Consider the following 22566-nt stretch of genomic DNA (forward strand, 5'->3'; position numbering starts at 1 on the left):
TAGAAGATAGATTGTGTGAGAAAGACGGAAGTACTTCAGAGAAGGTAGTTTCGGGTAACGGAAGGAAGTTTCTTGAGAGATCAGAGGGTTCAAAAAGGATTTTAATAGCCAAAGCAGGAAGGAGAGTCTAGTCCTTGTAAAGGGAGCTAAATGAGTGAAAGTATTCATTTGTCTCTCTGTGGTAACACGGAATGGACTGCTCTGATATTTTTGTTTGCATTGACTTTCCTGCCAGCAATGTCTAGCCTAGTAATTTTTTAAACACCATAGGTCCTGTTTCTGCCATACATTCCAAGTGAGACATAAATGAGTTTTTGTTTAACTTTGTTTGTGGATTTTTAAAAAATCTACAGACTTGAAATTTTTTGTGTACTTTCCTAAATACATAGACTATTTAGTGAATTTTCCTCAATTTTGGAATCTTTCTTTTTCTATACTTGTGAAAGACGCAGGATTTCATAATAACCATTAATTTTGAATTATACAATTACACGGTTTTCTTGTTAGTCAAGAAGTCAATCGTTTTTCTATGAGTACAGCTTTGAAAATCAGCTTTAGTTTCTAAATTATGGTCAGGTACTAATTCAATATTCCTCTTTACTTGCATGCAGTCGGTGAATGAAGATTTTAAAATATGATTATCACACAAAGTGATTAATTGCTTTTTAAAAATAAAATTAAGGAAAATGAAACTCATTACAATCCTTTCTGTGGGGTAATATTATTTTATATGTGGATTGCCACGATTTCTTCAGTGAATAATGTGATGCAAAGTAATTGTTACAGTCCAAAGACAGTTTGTATTCACTCTCTTGTCAGATGTTAAAGAAGTCTTAATTGTGAATTTAAGCTAATGAGAAGAAATTCCATGGGACAGTTAAAAAATAAGCCATCTTGGCTTAAAATACCAGTTGAATGGATGTTTAATTTTTTCATCCTCTTTCTAAGAATTACCCCTACTCTAATGAAGTTATAACTCACTGCTTTTAAATTCCTATAGGAAGGAGACAGAAATCAAATTAAGGAATTTGTGTAAATAATTGCAGTACAACAGAAAGAGCTGCAAAAATTTCATTTGCAGTTGATCACAGATACATTGAAGAAGGAATAAAAATAGGAATAGGAATAAAAAGTACTGCAATTATTTACACAAATTCCAAAATTTATGATTGCTCAAAAAAGACAGGGTGGTATTTTAATTCATCATCTTTGTCTTCTTTGTTATAATACTAGGAACTGATAATTGATACCCAGCTTCATCTCAGAGCCTCTGTAAGATGCTCTTAGGAATTAGTCTTCACATATGCCCTCTTGGACTGCAGTAACTACTTGTGAGAAGTTTCCATCATTCTTCTAGAAATCAGCATCTTGATAGTGCAGAGGAATAATGTTTGTGTCCTAAACATTCACTCAAACACTGATTCTTGAGCACGTTTGCCAGACAATGCTCAGTGCTGACCTCTAATGGTAAAAGGACAGATGGCTCCCCTTCATCCAGTGTTGGTAATATTCCAGGGTGAAAGGGAGTCAAGTAAACACTTAAAACTCGTATCAGAAAGGTGTGAAATTCTGTGGCATGTACTGTAAAGAAAATAAGCAGTTATGTGTATATCCTGAGCTATATGCAACCCTCACACTCTTCCCAACGGTCATGATCATACTTTTAATCGTAGCCCCTGGATCACAATGTTCATAAAACACTCTCTCTCCTTCCTAAACTGAATCCATTATGGGTGGAGACTACACCTCTCTAGTGTTCTAATCCCCATTATATAATCTAATCCACAGTGATTGCTGAATAAATCCATGATTGACGAAATCTATAGGACATTATTACAAGTGGGGATTATACAAGACATGAACGTGAGGAGGTGGGCTCGCCACAGTCTGTCCACCATACTTCCTCTAAAGAAGTTGTACTATGCCAGAATCTGGCACCAATTTCTCCTATGACCTTCAACATAGTCCTGAACTTCCTTGTCAAGGAAGAAGGGAGGAGGTGTGACCGAATGATCAGGAATGTTTCATATCTAAGGGTCTGAGGTAATTTCTTCTCAGCCCTGGTAGGATGCTCTTTAAAGTCTGATCTTATTCCTCTCTCCCACACACCCATTTCTCCCCAAGAAGGCTGCATGACGGAAATGAACTGTCTAAAGAGCATGTGACAGAGGTGTGATAAATAGCTCTTAGCACATTTACTAATCAAGGTCTTATTTGCAATCAGTTGTGAACTAAAATGTTTTAACCCAGACCTTTAGTTTGTTACAGGCAGAGATCTGCTAGGCTGTGATTGCACCTTTTTGTCTGACTCATACACACTGTACTGTCTTGGAAGTCACATTTTATTATCCTGAAATAATTCATAGGGAAAAATAAGATCTTTCTGCAGCTAATCATTTTAGTCAATGAACACTGAGTGACAATTGAGCTCCTTATGAAGGAACTTGCCAACACAGTGACACCCCAGCTTTCTGAAGCCCATAGGAATGAGTCATCTGGAAAGATGTATTTTTTAATTCCTGTAGATGTTTACTCCTTTCTGCTCACCAACTTTTTGACCATTTAATTTACACTACAAAATACACATGTCATTTTCTTCATGTGTTAGGGAGAGTTATAACTTATTATGCAAATACCATTATTTTTATAGTCGATAATACCATGATGGGGTTAAGTAACTTGGTCAGTAGCATTCAGTTAGTATACTAGGGTTAGATACAAACATAGGATTATCTCATTCAAAGACCATCTCTTCATATTAGGCTCCCTTAGTTTCACTTTTAGACATCCTCAAGGTCAGATGAGCTATTTAGTGCTCTTTACTCAATAGCAACAAACATTAGATCCATATTTTTAGTTGGTAAGTATTACAGATTTAGTTGTGTCCCCCCAAAATTGATGTTTTGAAGTCCTAACCCCCACTGTCTCAGAATGTGACCTTATTAGGAAACAAAGTGTTTACAGAGGTAATCAAATAAACACTTCATTAGGTTGAGCCCTAATCCAGTTTAATAACTGGTATCCTTATTCAAAGAGGATATTTGGACACAGGGATAGACATACTCAGAGGGAGCTGATGTGGAGAAACGCAGGAAGAACTACATGTGAATATGGAGGACTGGAAGGAAGCCAAAGATTGCCAGCCAACCAGCAGAAGCTAGGAATAAGAAAGAATTCCCACCTATAGCTTACAAGGGGAGCAGGTCTCTGCTCACCTTGATTTTGGACTTCTAGCCTCCAGAACTGAGACAATATATTTCTGGGTTTTTCTTGAGTCACTGAGTTTGTGTTACTTTGTTGTAGCAGCTCGAGCAAACGAATACAGTATGTTTTTATAGTTCTCTTAGCTGCTAAGATTTCAACCTTACCTTCTTTAGCAGGTGTTTCTCAGAATAGCTTCTGTTCCTCACTCCTAATATGCTGCTTCGAATTATTATAGGACGAGAGACTGCATAACAAAACTTGTTAGAATTGTTTGTAAAATTAGGGTAACTCAAGAGAATATGCAGTCAGTCAAGTCCATTAAGCTTTAGTTTGTGGTAAACTGTCTTATCTTGCCCAGAGGCTATCTTTGCTTACTTTTGTATTTTCAATTTGATGAACTGTTTCAGCTATCCGTAGCTTTTTAATAACATTTCTGTGGTCCAAGGTGTTTTGTTTTGCTCTTAAATGTCTACAAGGGAAGTTAAATAGTGATAATATTTTCTGTTTATTGCAGTGGGATAATATAATAGATTTTGGTTTCAGGCTACCATTTTCTATGGAGAGGTTAAAAAAAATGTCATCTTTTTGTTGTGGTAAATCTTCTCTGAGGTAACCTGCAAATGTTCCCTTCTTCTAACTCCCACAGCAGAAGGGCCACTGGAGCCTCAAAAACAAACAGCGGTTAAGTAATGAGGGTATTAGGTTGATATGTTCTATTCAGCACCTGCTCCCAAGCTACGAATAATGAATGAGCATGAATTACACATTGTGAAAACTGGAGAATCTGCCTTCTTTGTATTATGCATCAAGCAGTCTCAAAAAGAGCTTTGAACAGTGCTTTTCACACAAGGCCACCCATTTGAGAAAGCCCAGAAGAGAAAAAGCAAAGAACTGCTTGTGTGCAGGTTAACATTTAACTAGCCTGCTCTGAGCTTTTGATAATTTCTATAAGGTTAAGAGTTTCGTTAATATGCAAGCTGTGACGTGGTCCAAATTAAATTTTACTTTGCCTAGTACACACTTTAATACAAAGTGTAAGTGTCACTCTGTCGGGTTTATTCCTATAACACAAGTATTGATCACTTATTTATGTACTGGGCACATGGTTTCTGTCCTCTTAGAGCTTACAGTGTAGTTGAGCAGCCAGACAAGGAACAAGGAACCAAATTCTTACAGAACCGTGCTAGTTACAGACTGCTTAGTGCTTTATGGGAAATGAAGCAGGATCTAAGAGAGTACAAGTTTGGGGGTGAAGGCTACTTAGCATGGTGCTCAAAGAAGACCCGGGCAGTAGGTGGCATTGGAGCCAACCCTTGCAGGACAAGCAGTTCTAAGGTGGTTATGTCTTGGAGCAGAACAGAGGCCTTTGTGTTTGGGACATGTGAGAAATGGAGGAGAGTGGTTCTGGAAGCTGGAACCAACGCTAGACCATCTTACCCTATTTAAGCCAATACTCTAGCTCAACCTTATTTCTTATCTGCTTTTCAGTGAAAATATGGAGCCAGCCAGAAAGGAGGACATATTTGCATTTGTTATCAGCTTGGAGATAAGGGTACAGCATTCACAGGGAGTAGTAAGAAAATAAAGATGGAAATGGTGGAGAATGGGATCCATCAGCCATTCCAGACATTAGACCAAGAAAAAGCCTTACAATTGTCCTCAGTAGAGCTCCAATGGGCAGAACTATGAGTAAGACCTTGAATCAGACAGAGCTCCTATTTACTTGTCACCCACTGCTACCGTCTTACTGGTCATTTATCAATGGCCTCCAGGATTTTTACTGATCAGTGCCCTGTTCCAATTAGTCAGTGTTTGTGCCTTGTGAAGTATTTGAATATCACTCCTGGTGTCAGGTAAACATGAGGTAGTGAGTCCTGACCCTGCCCACAATACTGGATAACACTAGCATACAGTAGTATGCTCTCTGTGCCTCAGTGGTCCCATCTAGGAAATAAGGATCATAATTGTACCTATGTCACAAAGTTGTTTGAGGATAATATGGAATAAAGCATTTAAAGAGCTTCTCCTGGATTTTCACATGTTGCATTAAGTGAAATCTGTCGTTAGTACATGAAAATGGTTCAGTGGGAGTTGAAAACAACTATTCATTACTTAACGTTCTCAATTTATCATCAGTTTCTCACCATCTAGCTCTTCCTATACTGGACACTAGTTGTTCAATGTTTTCTGAAAGTGAAGTTGAACAATTGCTCTGTGCCAGATGCTATACTAAGAGTTTTACATGCATCATTTCACTAAATCTACGCAACAACCCTATAAAGCGACACTATTATTGTCCTCAGTGTATAGATTTTGGGGGCTGAACCTCAGAAGTATATTACCAAACATGTTTTTGGTCCCTACAGAAAACCTAAGTGACATGGGTTTAAACAGTAAAGGGGATTTATTATCTTAGGACACTGGGAAACCAGATGTCTGCCAGACTCACAGGTTATCTTCATTCAACACCTCAGCAGCGTCACCAGCTACCTGGTTTCCCTCATTCTCTTCTCTGCTCTCCATGTGGTCACTGCACCCTCAGCTTGTTCTTCTAGGTGGTTGCAAGAAAGTTGGCCACAGCCCAGGACTCCATGTTAAGTCCTTTAAACCCCAGGACAGCAAAGAAGCTTCTTCCTCAGAAGCCCACAGCCTAACTCTTCTTTCTACTTAATGGCTTAATTTGGGTCATCGGCCCATCCCTGAACCAGTAACTGGGACTGTGGGATGGGATAACTCTTACTAGCTTAGGCCTGAGTCACAGAACCCTCCCCTAAAGTCAGGGGTTTCCCCAAAGCACATGGAAGGCAGAGACGATGTACATTATACAAGGTTATAATCTGCCCAAGGTCACACAACTACTAAGTTCTGAGCTGAGATTTGAACCTGAGTCATCTGACTCCAAAGTCTACACTGTTAATATCTAGGATCTACTGCTTCCCAAATAACCTAGTAATCCCTGGGTTTGGATAGAACCATCTGTGCTTGAGATGATTACCAGCCTTATTCTATATTCTAATATAGTCATGCAACTCATCATATGTGTATATATAATGCATATACATATAGATATTCGTTATATATGTTATAATGTTTACATGTATGTAATGTTACATTATATGTATATTTGTATATAATAATGAATTTTAGGTTGCATGACTATATTAGTACATAGAAAAATATATAGAGATGGTGTGTCTATGTACACATATATGCATAAACACACACAGACTACATAGTACAATACAGTATAGCATATACAAGGCTCATGTTTAGTCCATATACGGGCATGGCCATACCAGTTGTAAAAATACCGAAATACTTGTATTTCAGTGTATTGGTTGGTAAAGAGCTGCTGCCTGAGCTCCCTTGCTACCACAATCCCTTCCGTGCCCCCCTCTACCTCCTGTCTTCTACTCCCCCACCCACCCTCTACTTCCATTGGTCCAACTGCTAAAGTGTTACCTGCTGGCCCAGCAGCAGGGGATCCTCGGGGTTCTGCTCCTGTGCCAGTGTCAGCATCCATGCTAATTAGCCCATGACTGTGCTGTTCTGGTTATTAAATATTTTGACCATCACCCCGGACTATCTGCAAGTAGATACATAGATAGATACTATATCTGCCCATGATATTTAAGATACAGGATACTATACCACAGGTATAGTTTCCTTTTACTAGGAAGAGCTAGCACTTGTTTGGCGGTTAGTGCCCATCAGGCACTCTTCTAATTACTTTACAAGTATTAACCATATTTAACTCTCATAGCAACTCTGTAAGTACCAATATAATCATTCCCATCTTATAAATGACGAAGTAAGGCACACGGAGAATAATTAACCTGCCAGGGTCAAACGCAACCAGGCTGGAATTCAATGCCAGGTCATCTGGTGCCAGCGTTTCTGCTCTGTACTTAGGCCCCCTTACTGCCTAGCTATAGGAGATGCTGAAATTCACCTTGCTTTCTTTCCTTGGTAACAGAACCCCAATTTGTGAACAAGATGCCCAGTCCCATGTTGGGGGAGGACTGGCCTAAGTCAGTCATGAAAGTCCTGCTTCCCCCCCCCCATCACAGTCTCCCTGAATGTGGGCTATGACCAATGGGACCCAAGGGGGGACCCTTGGCCAATGGGACCCAAGGGGGGATTATACTGTAAGGGCCTTTGGAAAAACTTCCCTTTCCCTAATAAAACATTATAAATCCAACTAGTGCTGACCTCCTCTGCTTCTTCCTGCCCCATCGCATATGTGATGTCTGGAGCTGGAGCAACCATTCTGAGACCATGAGACAACAAACCAAATTGCTAAGACAGCAGACCAAAAGATAGAACGAGACTGGGTCTTTGATGATGTGGAACCCCTGCATGGACCCTGCACTGCCTGGTTCTCCCACAGACTGTTTATGAGAAAATCACAGCACTTATTGGTGCCCATCTGCCAATGGCCACAGGAACATACCTGTGGTTCAACAAAGTTGAGTTTGTTGATATTTGTTCCCAAAGGAAGATTATATCCATGGCAAACTGTGAGGCATCTCAGGAGAGGTTTTGGGGAAGGGCTTGCAGAAGATTTGGGCTGTGTTAGGTGATTTGGAGAAGGTTTGAGGAATCATAATTTTCCTCCAATTTGGGTGCCGTCAGAAAGGGGCAATCCTATGGCTGACCATTTGCATGGTTTTTATCTAGGAGGTGGGAGGAATGGAGTGGGTCAGTGTTGTCACTGGTAAAGACACCTCCGTCACTTGCGCTATCCAGGTCAGGGGGTGTACAGACCATTTTACAGTTAACACACGCTCTTGCTTTTGTGCTCAGATATGATTCCATGCTCACATGGTTGTGACCCTGTCCAATGTTGGTGTTCAACAAAGCCCGGTCTTTGCAATGGAGCAGCTCCCAGCTGGGAGCTGTCAGAGGCTGCTGTATGCATTCTCACACTCTTTGCTTAAGCCGATGAAGTCAGGTTTTCCATCGCTTGTAACAAGACCCATTTCAACCCAACACACTAGTTAATACCAACCCCAACTCCCCATCTCCGCACTTCAGTTTTGCTCATTTAAGCAACTAATACTCACACGTTCCTCCCCAAGCCCTCTTTGACCACAGAATCTGCCAAGAAAACTCATTTGTCAGCTTCCATTTCTTTGCCTTGCGCCCAATTTCTTTTTTTCCCTACAGGGCTGTTGTCCTTGACATCGGGTCTGCCCTGGCTGGCCCCCTTCTTCTGTCTGCTTTAGACTTTATGGCCACCTGCAGTTCCATCACCGTGTCTCCTTTGCAGGCATTAGAGCCAGGGTCTGAATTTACATAGCCCATGCTTACATCCTGGGGCCACCAGTCGGGAGCTACATGGCTTAGAAAGTTGCCCCATTTCTGTAGAACTCATTCTCATTACCTATAAAATTGGGATAGTACTAGAATATACCTCTAGAGTTTGGGGTGGATTCAGCGAAATAATACATGTAAAACATTTAGCATGGTTTCTGGCACATCATACATAATCCATGTTGGTACCTTATTATAATTTCCTAGTCCTTAAAAGATAGTAAAGCAAAACATTCTAGGGTGTACACTAGGTGGTTTTATTCTGTAACTTTTTGTGGGTTTTTTTTTTCCGCCAGACATCGTGCCTGATACCGAACTCCTCTCATCTTCCAAAAGCCAATGGGCTCATAGTTGGCTCTGGAAATATTCAGATGTTCTTTCAGCTTCATTTTTTATTTTTATTCTCTTGGTGCCTAGGAGAGTCAATGTGTTTCACTTTCCAAGTGGCAAGTTTATTTTTCCTACTACTAGAGAAGATACTTTTAATTCTCATGTTCAAATGGAGCAAATTCCTTTTCAGCTCTAATTGAATTCTCCTCTTCTTTACTTAATTGAAAAAAAAAAAAACACCCTCTCACAACAGTTTATCTTCTACCATCAACACACTACAACTGATCTTGTCCCTTTTAAGTTCCCGGTACTATATAGACTCTTTCCCTCCCTCTAACTAGTACATTTCTTTACTGCAAACCTCAGTAAAGAAATGGGGTTGAGGGAAGGACCCAGGAGATCTGAGTTCAGGCTGGTCTCTGCAGCTGAGTCATTTGGTTCAGGTCCTTAATGTTCTGTGTCCCTGCCTCCTGAGTGGTAGAATGCATAAATGTGACCTAGGTTTCTAGTATCCGTGTGAATCCAGATTAAAGGAAATAATGGTAAGGAATGAGCATCGACTAATGCTAAACTGCAAGGTGGAAGGGAAGCCTTGTTATATGAACATTCCGCCTCCCAAGACTGCAAGATGGTTAAAAATATTACTGGGATCATGGCATACGGCCATACTTCTCAAACTGGAATGTTTGTACAACTGTACAGTTGGGGATCTGTAACATCAGAATAAGTGTGATTCACCATCTTGGAAAAACAGATTTACTCCACAGCAAGAAACGTCAAACTTTACTTTTACATTAAAGGAGACATGGATATGTTAAAGGAGAGAAAAGTACAAATCTACATGATTTTCAAACATACAACAGAAACTATGAGAACAAATTAAACTTGCTGCAGACCAATTTGAACCAGGTCCCTGGGTATGTGAGGACAGTATTCTCTCTCCTTAAAGAAGTAAGATATAAACATTTGAGATTTAACTAAGATTGCATCTCACAATCTTCCGTCACAACCCCAGCTCTGTCAATTACTAGTCATGTAATCTTGTACAAGTACAGTCATGTGCCACTTAAGCATGGGAATATGCTTTGAGAAATGTGTCAGCAGACGATTGGTTTGTTGTGTACTTACACAAACCTAGATTGTATAGCTTACGGCATGCCTAGGCTATGTGTATAATCTTATGGGACCACCATCACATACGTGGCCTATCGTTTACCAAAATGTCATTAGATGGCGCATGGCTGTAATTTAAACTCTCTGAGCCACCCCTTCTTCATCTGCAAAAATGGGTGTAATATCTAAGTTATGGAGCTATTGTGAGGAATAAAAGATATGTTGTCCCTCCAGTGCCTGTCACATGCCTGCCGGAACATGCACAATCAATGGTAGCCATAACCATTCTCATTACTCACGGGAAGTACAGCAGGTTGAAAAAAATGTTAGCAACCCTCCTCAAGCACCTCTTCTTATGGCCCTGGCAGGAACTGCCGATCAATCTTGGCCCTCTTTCTCCTTGATCATGGAGGCCCTCCTTATCAACACAGGCAGACACTGCCCATGAAAAAGATTCTGAGTTTAGAATCGAGTTGCCATGCTCTATAAGATAAACAAGTGAGTAGTGATGGAAAGAGCATGGTATGTAAATTCCATGTCTGCCCTTTATGTGCTGTGTGATTGTGGGCAAGTCTGTGCCCTTAGGTCACCATGTGTGTATCGGTGGAATGTGTATCCTGCTGCTTTCCTCTGCTAAATCAGTGAGGAGAGCTGGCCTTCAGGGAGCCTTCTTTAGAAGAAGGCTTCAGTGAATCAGAGGGTTGGGGCGCAAAGGTGTTTTAAAGGCCCGCTCAGCACGCTGGTCTCTGCTGCACCCCTCATTCGCCGCCTGTTCAGCCTCTGTAACAACATCCAGGTCGCATTTTTAAATTTTGAGGTAGTGCAGGCTTGATTTGGAATGTATAACTATCAAGAAGTTCTTCCTCACATCTTGATTTAAATGGCTCTTTTTAATTCCCTCAACTGGTCTTTAGCAAAGAATTTGAATCTTTTTTTCACGGTCCTCTAACATCTGGTCCCTACCGCCCTTTGTCACACTACCAAAGACACATGTCTTTGTTGGGTGACTATCTTGATAAGTTGCTTACCGGCTGTACGGACTGGAGCAGAGTGAGACCTGAGATGGGGATCTAACAATCTAGCTTCTGTTTTGTTGAGTGGGCAAATAAGCTAAACTGTTACAGACAATGGAGGAGAAACTCAGAGGCCATGAGAGAAGAAGACACCTGAGAGAGGGAAGGCATGGTGAGGGTGCTGATATCTGGAGTGACACGTAGAGAAATGATGCATAATTCACAAAGGGATACTGTATGACATTTTCCTGGTGTCAAAATCACTGCCCTCATCTCCTTACTTATTGATACGTAATGGAATCAGATCTAGTATATTGGCATGACAAATGAAAAGCAAAGCTATCCATGAAAAGCCAGTTATACCTAAAATGAATATGCAAATATGTAATTATGTATATATATTATATCCTTTTTATATTTTAATCAATTACTTAAATCAATAGTGAATCTAATTTTTATATCATATAATTAGATAGACATACAGGCAATATTTACTGCAATGCCTGAAATCCCTCAGTCCCTTTACTTAATTTCCTTGTAACAGCTTCTGTAACTCACATTCCTTTGAACAAACTGTGGAAAATGCTGGAGTCTAACAAAAACACCAAAGAAGCAGCCAGAAAGTTGCTAAGAGAATAAATATTAAAAGTTCTCATCACAAGAACTATATATGGTGTAACTATATATGGTGATGGATATTAACTAGGCTTATTGTGGTGATCATTTCAAAATATATACAAATGCAGAATCATTATGGTGTACATCTTAAATAATACAATGTTATATGTCAATTATATCTCAATTTTTTTAAAAAAGAGAAGAATCCAGTTGGTAAGAAAGAGATGGAGGATGATACCTGGTTTATAATAATCCAATCCTGACAGCTTCTGCCTCCTTTTCCAAACTATGTGTTTTTACTTAAATAATTGCACCTCACACTCTCCCACCCTCACCCCACTCTTTTCTTAACACTCATAGATCTGTTTATGGGACCACTAGCCTTTGTGTGACAGCCTAAGTAATCTACTATAGAATTATATGTGTAATATTTTTTTTCCCTCTCAGAATTTGGAGAGGACCCAATCTAGAACACTATGTAACAAAGAATTAAACCTAAACTGTGGACCTGTCAGAAAGCTGTGGGACACTGAAGATGTTGATTTTGGTTTGGATACACTGATTTTCTTGTTCTCCGTTCTCACAATACCCATATCCGGTTGCAGGGTGAGCAACTTGATTCCAGGGTAGACGCAGTGAAAGGATGTAATTAGACTATTAAGTTCTGCTAATGTCTTGTAAAGTCATTCAAGTGAGAACAGCAGCTGTATCAGTTCCGCCTTGGACCCTACCCCAGGGAGAACTGCATTTGCACACTGCTATTCCTAATTCCCCTCATAGGAATCAATTGACCCAGGAGGCCATGGCCTTTCCTGTTTTATCAAATCAAGGTGCTGTGAAGGATTTCTATAGAATTCATTCAAACTTCTGGAATAGTAAGTCATGTATTTCTTTTTTCCCCAAGAAAAGAAAAGAGCAAAAACAAAAGAACACTAACCAAAAGAAAAAAACAAATCAAACCAAAACAACTCTCTGTCTCTGCCAGATGTATTTACTATTTGCCAACTAAAAAATAATTGATCATTTTTAGTAAGTGGGTGACTGTACATTAAAGTGAGAATAATGAAGAAGTGATTTCCGCACAGTTTGAGCCTACGATTTCAAGGGGGGACTATAGAATTTGGGGATGGTCAATCCAGAAGTTTGAGAAGCCAAGGAACCAGCTTCACTCATTTTTGTCACAAATATTTGCTCATACTTCAGCACTTCCTTTGTTCTGGGCACTTCTGTAAAGCCTGAAAGCTACAGCACTAAACAATACAGAAAAGATGTCCTTTCTCTGTGAATGCAGTGGTCTCGGTGTGTTAGATATGCCAGTTTGGTAATTGTATTGAGTAGAAGGTCATGCTGGTGGGGGGTGGGTTGGCTGGAGTAATGACAAAGGGATGATTAAGGGAATGGGGGTAAGGAAACAATTGGATGGGATAGATGAAAACATTGGAGGAAAGTCAGGGAGGTGAGACGCCAAGGTATTAGTACCGTCCACACTGACATTGTAATCACCAAGTAATGGTAAACAACAGTGAGCGGGAATTCATTAGCTACCTGCTAATGATATCTAGGTTGTAAGAGACCTCCCTATATAACTTAACCGAATAATTTGTCCAACACTTTCACATGCATAGATCAGCTTTTAAGAGGTTCCTATTTTAAAATCAGATTGAACATACCCAGGTTTGGTGACCACTGAGTCAAACCATATTATAGATTGCCTTAAATGAAAGAAACATTTTAGCACAAGTCATTTCATAGTTTGTATTATTTGAGAAAACTGAAAAGATAAAGAAGTGGTCCTAAATTTCTAGAAAATCTCAACTTTTTCTAGCAGAAATTTTTATGTAGCACACTGGGTAAAAAATGTTATACTGCAGTTTACCCTATGGTGACTTATAAGTTACCTTATCACATTTTGGATAAACTATGTACTTAGAATCTATTCCTGCATACTTTATTTTTATACTAAAAGTCCACATTTTCTTTTATAATTGTCGTAGGTTTTCCTTATATTCCATTTCTGAATTTAGTAGTATACATTCCACATCACCATTCTAAACCTTTTTTGGCATGGTCCCTTATGAACCTTTCTTATTATTCCCTCCATCCTCATTTGTCTTTATATTTCCTGGGTCCTAGCACAGTGACTTATCAAAGTAGATAAATATTTGATGAACTTAAGATTGAAATAAGAGGTGTCACATGAAACTAATTGTTACCTCTCTGATCTTTGTATTCTTCTGTAAGCATCAAGGTACTTTCTGGGGTAAGTCGTGGGTATAATGATATGTGGCTTTAATAAATAAGAAAATGATACGTAGGGATTTATAGAAAGCTCGTAAAGTATCAAACCCACAGCAATTCATTTTCCCCAGCGAGCTCTCATAAATTCTAGCCACGAAATCATTATGCTGATCTTGCCACACCCAGGTCTCTTCTTTCCTGGCAGAGCCCGTAAGGCCCTCCTCCTTGCCTGGCAAACACTAACTGATGCTCAGTGGGTGTAGGTCTCAAAGAGACAGTAAGAGCCTAACACCTGGTTTACCTCAAGCTTTCATCTGTAGATTGTTTGGTAGTGCGCTACAGTGCTCTGGTAGATATTGTTAGGATTAGCTTTGAGTGCACTAGAAATGGTGCACTGGTGTCATTTAGTTATTCATTTACTTCCCACCAGGCACTGCAAGCCTATGTGATGGAGCATGACATTACTCTAGAAACCATTCCTGACATCAAGGAGATCATGATCCAGAAGGAGAAAAAATAAATATATAAGTGTAATAACTGGTATGACGGAAGAAGTATACCCTGCAGAGCACACAGAGGGGCCGTTGACTCAGAATTGGGAAATCATGGAAGACTACCTGCAGGAAGTGGCATCTGAGATAAAAGCTGAGGGATGAATCTGGGGGCAGTGGTGAGAGGGCTCTGATTCAGGCAAAGGAGCAGCAGAAGATGAGGGGATACAAAGTGCATTTAGGGGACTCTATGTGCTTCCATGTGGCTGGAGCTCAAGAGCCAATTATGAAAGGGCCTTTATTCCATATGAATGAGTTTGGATTTGATAACTCTTGAAATAATGGCATCAATCAAAAGGTGGAACCTGCAATATTGAGAAAGAGTGTAGGCATAGAAACATGCAATTCGAAAACCCGTTATTCTCTTTTTAGCAAATTGTACTCAGCACCAGAGAAAAAGTGCCACAGCTAAAGATGATCACTTATGAATCCAGAATTCACTTTAAGAACCTAACAAACTAAATGAGAAGAGACTCAAAGTTCATGAGATGACCCACGCACCTGCATGCTGTGTGTGGCATATACTAAGTTCTATGTGTAGGTAAGGGGCTTGTTATTCATTAGTATTTTGAAGAAAAGAGGACCTTTATCATCTTGGTACGTCAAAGACTAAGGTCACCTTATTCAAGGGACATAAAAGCCACTTGACTAAGCTGAAAATGCGTTCCCAAAACCGATTTCAGAGTTTCTTCCCTAATGGCTTCTGTGAATTTAGGTTGACTGGCTTTAATGGTACATTAAGGAAGGGTAGTAAATACCTGAGGGTGGAGGAGTGAGAGCTGTTTTAAACAACAAGGCTGTTCTCTGACAGAGGAGCACTGCTTACAATAATGTTTGTTTCAGGAGAATTTTGAAAACTCTATAGGCCGTTCCTCTAAGTATTTACCATCAACTACTCCCGTCATTGGAAGAGGGTAGATTTTGCTCCCTCCTACAGATTTAAGTATCCTGCCAAAGCATGGAAGGCTAGTGCAAATTTTTGATCAACTACCCTAGGGATAAAATTTATTAAGTAGAGAATTATAGTATCATCCTAAAAAACAATTCTATTCTCTGCAAGTTTAAGATCTAATCACATTATAGACCTTTTTTACTTATTTTATAGAGTTTTTACATTTATTCCAGACCTACACAGATGAAAACGATAATTAATAATCCTATCTTATGACAGTTTAAATGCCCCATATGACCCTATGGAGCAATACTTACATGCTACCATATCATATGCTTTAGAAATTAAGAGTCTAAGCTTTTGAATGAGACCGAACTAGGTTCAGAGTCCCATTCTTCCATTGACTAGCTGTGACCTTGGGCTAAGTTACTTAACTTCTTTAAGCCTCAGTTTTCTGATCTAGAAATTGGGGGTAACCATCTCATAGATTCACTGTGAGAACTGAATGAAACTGTGGTAAGAGCCGAGTACACTGTTTCAACCCTACTTAGCACTCTTCAGCATTTTCCTCTTTACCCTTTGGTTCTGTTTGTGTGTTTGTTTTTATTATGAGCAACTTCCTCTTTTCTTTTTACCCCCCTAGGGATATGAAGCCTGACAATATTTTGCTTGATGAACATGGTAAGTAAACGAGTTGTTTGCAACCAACATGACTTGCATATAGAACAAAATTGATTATCCCTTACACGGGGGAAAGGTATCTCGCTTGATTCAGTTGAGTCATACGTACGAACTCCATTGTATAAGTGGATGGGACAACAGGGGAAAGCTCTAGGATTTATAGCAATGGCACAGTACACCGATACACCCTTAATTAACGTTGAATTTACAGAATAAGAAAGTCATTCGCTCTTCAGTTTCTTTCCACTCCTGCTGATTTAAGAAAATCAGGTTTTTTGGTGCTGGTTTGCCCTAATAGCTTTATAACAATCATCTCCCCTTTTTTTCCCCATAAAGACAGAACAGGCCTCAAGCTTTGAGCATTTGGCAGGCAGTATCTCCCTAGAAATTTGCAACACTATTTGTTCTCTTTGTGTCTACTTTTATGCTTTCCTTCTTAGGAGGGCAAATTGGTTTTACATTTGCAGAAGAGATATCAAGTTTTCTGTCCAAAGACGCTTTCAGCTTAAGAAATCAGACAAAGAAAAATACAAAGGAGGTGACAGTTTATGAGATACCCAGAGATGAACGTGACATGGCAAGAACCATGAAAGTGCAAAGTGAATGCCTGAAGTTCAAGAAACCCTGATTAAAGATATCCTATATAACAAGCTTTTGCCAGCAATGATTAAATGTGTCTAACTGTTTCCTTATACTTATTTTCATGTACATTTGGATTTATTGGTACATCAGAGTAGACCTGTGGTACACACAGTCTGCCAGTTATAAATGTTACAGTGGCAATAAGATCCTTGTTTTTAGAGAGCTGCTAGATGAATAGTGAATCTGCCAAGCTCCTTATTCATTTGACTTTAACACAAGGGATTTGCAAGTAGGACCGAAACTCTAAGTACCATCCATTGCTCATTATTTATTTACCTAGTTGCATTTTAAACCTTATTTGCCAGACCCCACCTGGGCTCAGAGGGCTAAGAAACGCTTTGGCATATGACCTCTAATTTCAAAGCTCAGGGTCATTATTTATTGATAGACTGTCTAAAAAGATTTTTCCACTTTCTTTCAACACTTTGTTTCTTTCTTTCTTTTACTGCTGTGACATTTGGGAACAGATTCTCTGAATTTCAGAAATGTGAATAATGGTGAGACTTAACAAATTCTCTGAATTTCAGAAATGTGAATAATGGTGAGACTTACTGTGTTTCCCCGAAAATAAGACCTAGCCGGACCATCAGCTCTAATGAATCTTTTGGAGCAAAAATTAAAATACGGTCTTATTTTATTATAACATAAGACCAGGTATAATATATGATATGATATGATATGATATATGATATGATATATAATACCAGATGTTACATTAATTTTTACTCCAAAAGACGCATTGGAGCTGATGGTCTAGCCAGGTCTTATTTTCGGGGAAACACGGTAGCATGAAGGTGACTTCCATAATTACACCAGCTATCCCTGCCTTAAACAGGAAGGAAGATCCTCTCTCACCCTGGCACAAATAAACTCTCTGGGGCCTCCCCACAATTGTGGAGAGGGCCTCCCCAAACCTACAGAGGCCAACTTTGCACCATTTAGGACAAGGTGCTCCATCGGCCCACCACAGCCTTACAAAGGTGCATGGCTGGCTGGTCAAATAGAACCCAGGTTGGTGTTCTGTCCCCACCAACCCCGGGTGCCTTTGTGCACAATATATTGCTCTGCCATTTGTTGAGGCCCTGAATGGAGACATACAGATCCTGACAACTAAAACCCGTCCAAGGTTTACCTTCTGTTTCAAAGAACAGTGTTTTAATCTCGGATTTCAAACATGGTTTCATCTTATTTCTACCACGAGTCTGTTCTGTTCTCTCTCTTTCAACCTCTTTTTCCCCCTCGTGGTCTTGTCAGCTTGGTAACTGTAGATTAGGAGAAAGGTCCAGAAATAAATTACTCTTCACATTTAACCACCCTTAGAGGCTACCCTTGTGAAAGACTGTGTAACAGTATAGTTAAGAGCATGGATTCTAGAGCCAGATCACCTGAGTTCAAAACCCATTTGACCCTCTCACCAGCTCTGAGAAGGGCAACAGGTTACCTAAACTTTCTTTGCACCTTCATTTCTTCAGGGACCAAAAGAGTACTTACTTTTTAGTGTCACTGTTAAGGACTAACTGACATACTATTTATAAAGTACAGATTGCAATGTCTGCCAGAAGGAAATCACTCAATAAAAGTTAAATATCAGTATGATTCATGAGGTAGTAGGGGCTTTCTCCCCTAGGGAAGGAAGCTTAGATCACTTCACTTTGTCTTATGAACCTTTGTCTATATCAAAGTCAGTGAATGATGGGTATCTACCTGTCTCTACTAAAGAATCATTTCGATTCCAGAAGGGTTACACCAAAGGTTCTGGGTGTCTACTTGTTAGGTCTTATGTTTAAACAATTTTGTTGAACCCTAACCTCAGATACATTGTCAATCGCCCATTCTGCTTTCCTTTATGTGTGCAGGGAGGTAACCCTGCTTTTCAGGGCATTTATTCTTGGCGGGACTGGAGCTAGTTAGTTGCTCTGGGACTATGAGCAGTGATTCCAGTTGACCGGTGGGAGAGTTCCAACTACACCTGTTATCTGGTGTACTGGTTACAATGGCCCCTTTCAACCTCGAGTTTTGGGGTTTAGACAATGAATTAAGATAGGGATTTTCTGTATTATATTCTGCAGTTAATAAGAGACTGACTGCAGTTAATAAGAGAAACATTGCTTTGGGAAGGACTGGATATGTGAACGGGTAAAAGCAAGCAAATAAACAACAAAGACTGGGAGCTGTTCTCTAAACATTGTCCTGGGATCCCTTTCTGGAGAAAATAATCTTTGGTTTTTTGGAGAAAATAATTTTCAAGGTTATTTACTTTCTGTTTATCCAGATTCTGAAAAACTAAAGTTTTTAGGCATTGCTCAGGGACCACTTTTTGGTGAATAAATCCCTTGTCCCCCACCACCCTGAGCTCATTATGTAGAGCCGCTCTTGTGAGACTCTACTGCGCCACAAACCAATGCCTGCCTTCCAGAGGGCCTTCTGCTGTGATTTTCCATGTCTCATACCTGAAACCCTCTTTTATCGTCTCCATCCACATTTATAGTATTTCACCCCTGATGGGCCATCACAGGCCCCTCTTCCATGGGAATTTTAGCAACTGTGAAGGAAAGTGCCTATTTCCTATCTGCCTCCTGTGCCCGTTCCTCTCCGTGAACTGTGAATCACACTACATTGCTTATATTTCATTCAGCACCATTCAGCGACAGGCAGAAACTTTGTTTTACTTGATTCATATTGGTTCACATTCATCAGAAAAGACTGATATTTAAAGGAGCTAAATCCTTTCATGAAATGAGGAATCTTGCCACAGCATGAATGAACATTCCTTGTACATCAGAATTTGACTTAAAAAAATGTTTTTAATTTACAGCATACCGGCTACTGTTCTTCCCAAATGTCTCACTCACTAGTTCAGAGCCTAAGATTGCATTAGATCTTGACTGGCTCATAGCCCAGTGTCCTGATATATATTTTCATATCCTACCAATTGAAGTACCCCATCCCATTCTATCAATTCCATATTGTCTAAAATTCTTGTGTTTTTCTTAAATTATTCAGGAAATAAATGTTATAACCAGAGGAACAATGCTGTCTGTGTAATATATCTGAGAAAAATGACAATTACAGCATCATCTATAATTTAGATTTCTTCATATCACTAGTCACAGGGAACAGAGAAAGGTAAAAAGTCAATCTGTGGGGGTGTGGGGAACAACTAAGCCCACTACCTTAACAGCTTCTCCCTTGCAGAATCCTAAATATATATCCCTCTGTAACACTGGAGTTTCTGATCATGACAAACAGAAACAATTGAACACTCACTAACTGCCAGATGCTGAGCTGTCTTCCAGTCATTATTTCATTCGATCTTCCTAACAACCACATGAGAAGACTATTATTCCAATTTTACATAGAGGATAAGTCAACCTTCTTAAGGTAACGCAGCTAGTTAGCAATAGAACCTGGACTTGAAGCCAAGTTGTCTGACCCCAGAAAATCGGCCCTTCACCTCATTATCTCCCGGCTCATCGATTTTGTACCAAATCTTGCGAACCACCGATCTAGTGCCTTGAGCATGACCCATGGGAGAGAGAAAGAAAAATCTGAGCCCACCTATATGCTATGATAGGGTGAGTTACCTAAATCATCAGTTGGTACCATTCAAGCAAGAAAACATTCACTTTTAGCTAGGTTAGTGCTGCTTTTACTTTATTAAAATGTCATCAGATAAACAAACACAAAACCCTTTGGGCACAAAACAAACCCTGGCAATAAAGGCAGTGAGACTATCTTTAGCAGCAGACTAGATGCTATCAAAGTAGATATTGAAGTTTGGCAGGGGGAGTGTGGGCTGTGGGACATGGAAGAAGAACCAGATGACATCGCCTCCAATTACAGCCCTATCTCATCCAAACCACAGAAGCATGTAAATGGAAATGCCAACACTTCATGATCCCCTGGACGCATATGACTTTCATGCCAACAGCTAACGTAACCAGCTTGTCTGCCTGAGCTGGTACTGCCCCTTTCCTCCTCCTCACTGTAAGTGCAAGGGCCCTAGTACACTTTGTAGGGTGTGCTCCCTGCTGAACTTAAGTGTTAGATCCACACTTCAATGCCACGAGTGTTAGAGCTGAGAGAGATTTTAGATATCAACTAGTCTACCCATTCCTTTAAAAAAAATAAAGGGGACCTGGGGTTCAATACAGGAATGAGACTTAAAATCTATGATGTGTTAGGGGCACAGTTCGGGGTAGGACCCAGGTCTCTGGGCGCCCAGTTTAAGACTCTTTATACAACCTCTTTATAAATAAAACTTGACATTTTCCCCTGCTTTCCCTTGATGAGATATTTTGTTGGGGATCAACAGGGGACAACCTGACCTATCAGACAAAAACTAATGATATTTCAAAAAAAAAACATGAAGACAAAAGGACTCTTTCTTAGCAAACAAACAGAGTATGTCCTCACTTAACACCAATAATAGATTCTGGGAAACTGAAACTTTAAAATGAAACATGTAAATAAACCAATTTTGCTCTAGGCTAATTGCTATAAACGAGAGCTGAGGTCCTATGGCTTATTTCTGGTCACAAAAACATCACCCACCTTCTAAGACCCAAAACATTTCTAATATTAAATATTGAAATACCTGTGAGCTCTCTATACATTTAAGAAAGATTAATAAAAATAAGGAAGACAATGATTTTCCAAACTGTATTCCAGTTCAGGGTTACGCTGGTGGGAGCGCCTCCCAGCAGCTCAAGGTGCAAGGTGGGAACCCACCCTGGACAGGATGTTTCTCCATCACAGAGCTACTCACACACACCCATGTCCAGTCACTCAGAAAGGGACAACGCAGACATGCCAGTTCACCTCACGTGCCCATCTTTGGGATGTGGGAGGAAACCCGTGCAGACATGGGGGAAAGTACAAACTCCACACAGACAGTGGCCTCTGCTGGGAATCCATTTTTCTCATCGACAGTATAACAAAACAATCTTGAATGACACAACGTTATTTGAGGACCTGCTGTATCCGCATTCACGTCGGCCTTGTAGTAACAGTATTTGTCTCTTAAAAACAAAATCCTAAGAGACTCTGGGAAATTGGATATTTTGAATAGCTGTTGGCTATCTCCCTCTCGGTACTCATAGCTTATACCAACTTAAAATGTTGGGGACAATAACTGCCTAAGTAGAATTATAAAGCATTGAGCTCTTACCCCCAAAGTTAAAACTTTCCGAGGTTGAACTACAGGTTTACAATCGGACACTTACCTTTGCATATCATGTTCCGGCTGCAGGAAGGTTGCTGGTTGAAGACCATCTTGGTCTTGAGGACAGAATACCTGAGCTTTTACTGCCAGCACCCAAATGCATACAAGAATTTACAGACGAAGCCTCCAGATGCTTTCAGTTAGCAGCATGGGTGTGCCGCTGGGTGGAATGGACTTAACGTTCTCTGTGGTACATCTCTCCCACCAGGGCACGTGCACATCACAGATTTCAACATCGCCGCGATGCTGCCCAGGGAGACGTGCATCACCACCATGGCTGGCACCAAGCCTTACATGGGTATGGGCGTCGGGAAGGGTGGGCGTGACTAAGAGCAACGCTTTTGTGGTCCATTCCTTTAGGCACCATTCCTTTAGGCACCATTTACAGGGTCCAATCATCTGTAGGGATTTGCAGCAAGAAATGACAGGGCCAAGTCCTCCCTCCCCCGACTTTACATGGAAAGCTTGTGATTTCACGGGTCTGAGGGGAGCCTCAGGATTCTTCATTTAGCAAGCACCCCATCTGATGTAGATTCAGGAGGACCATAGATACATTTTTGAAAATATCATTTTGTGAGTTACTTAGGATAGCTTCTACCCACTTTCTAACAAAGGATATTATTTCAATAAATACCGACTAATTGCCTCTGTGTGCTTGGCACTGTGTCAGGGGCTGGTGACTTGTAGTGAGCAAAACAGTCTCCAGCCCATGGAACTTACTTTCCAGTGAGAGGAGTTAAAAAA

At 40.2% G+C, this 22566-nt stretch overlaps 1 protein-coding gene across 1 annotated transcript in view; it reads left to right on the forward strand.

The window, feature by feature from the left end:
• STK32A (serine/threonine kinase 32A) overlaps nt 1-22566 on the forward strand; it is a 98960-nt gene that overhangs the window by 48929 nt on the left and 27465 nt on the right. Inside the window, exons 6-7 of the mRNA XM_081035748.1 lie at nt 15919-15956; nt 22031-22120. Coding sequence (XP_080891874.1) covers nt 15919-15956; nt 22031-22120 — 128 coding nt within the window. The remainder of the gene's footprint in view (nt 1-15918; nt 15957-22030; nt 22121-22566) is intronic.

The sequence above is a fragment of the Rhinolophus hipposideros genome (genome assembly GCF_964194185.1).
Source record: "Rhinolophus hipposideros genome assembly, chromosome: 23".
Classification (NCBI taxonomy): Eukaryota; Metazoa; Chordata; class Mammalia; order Chiroptera; family Rhinolophidae; genus Rhinolophus; species Rhinolophus hipposideros.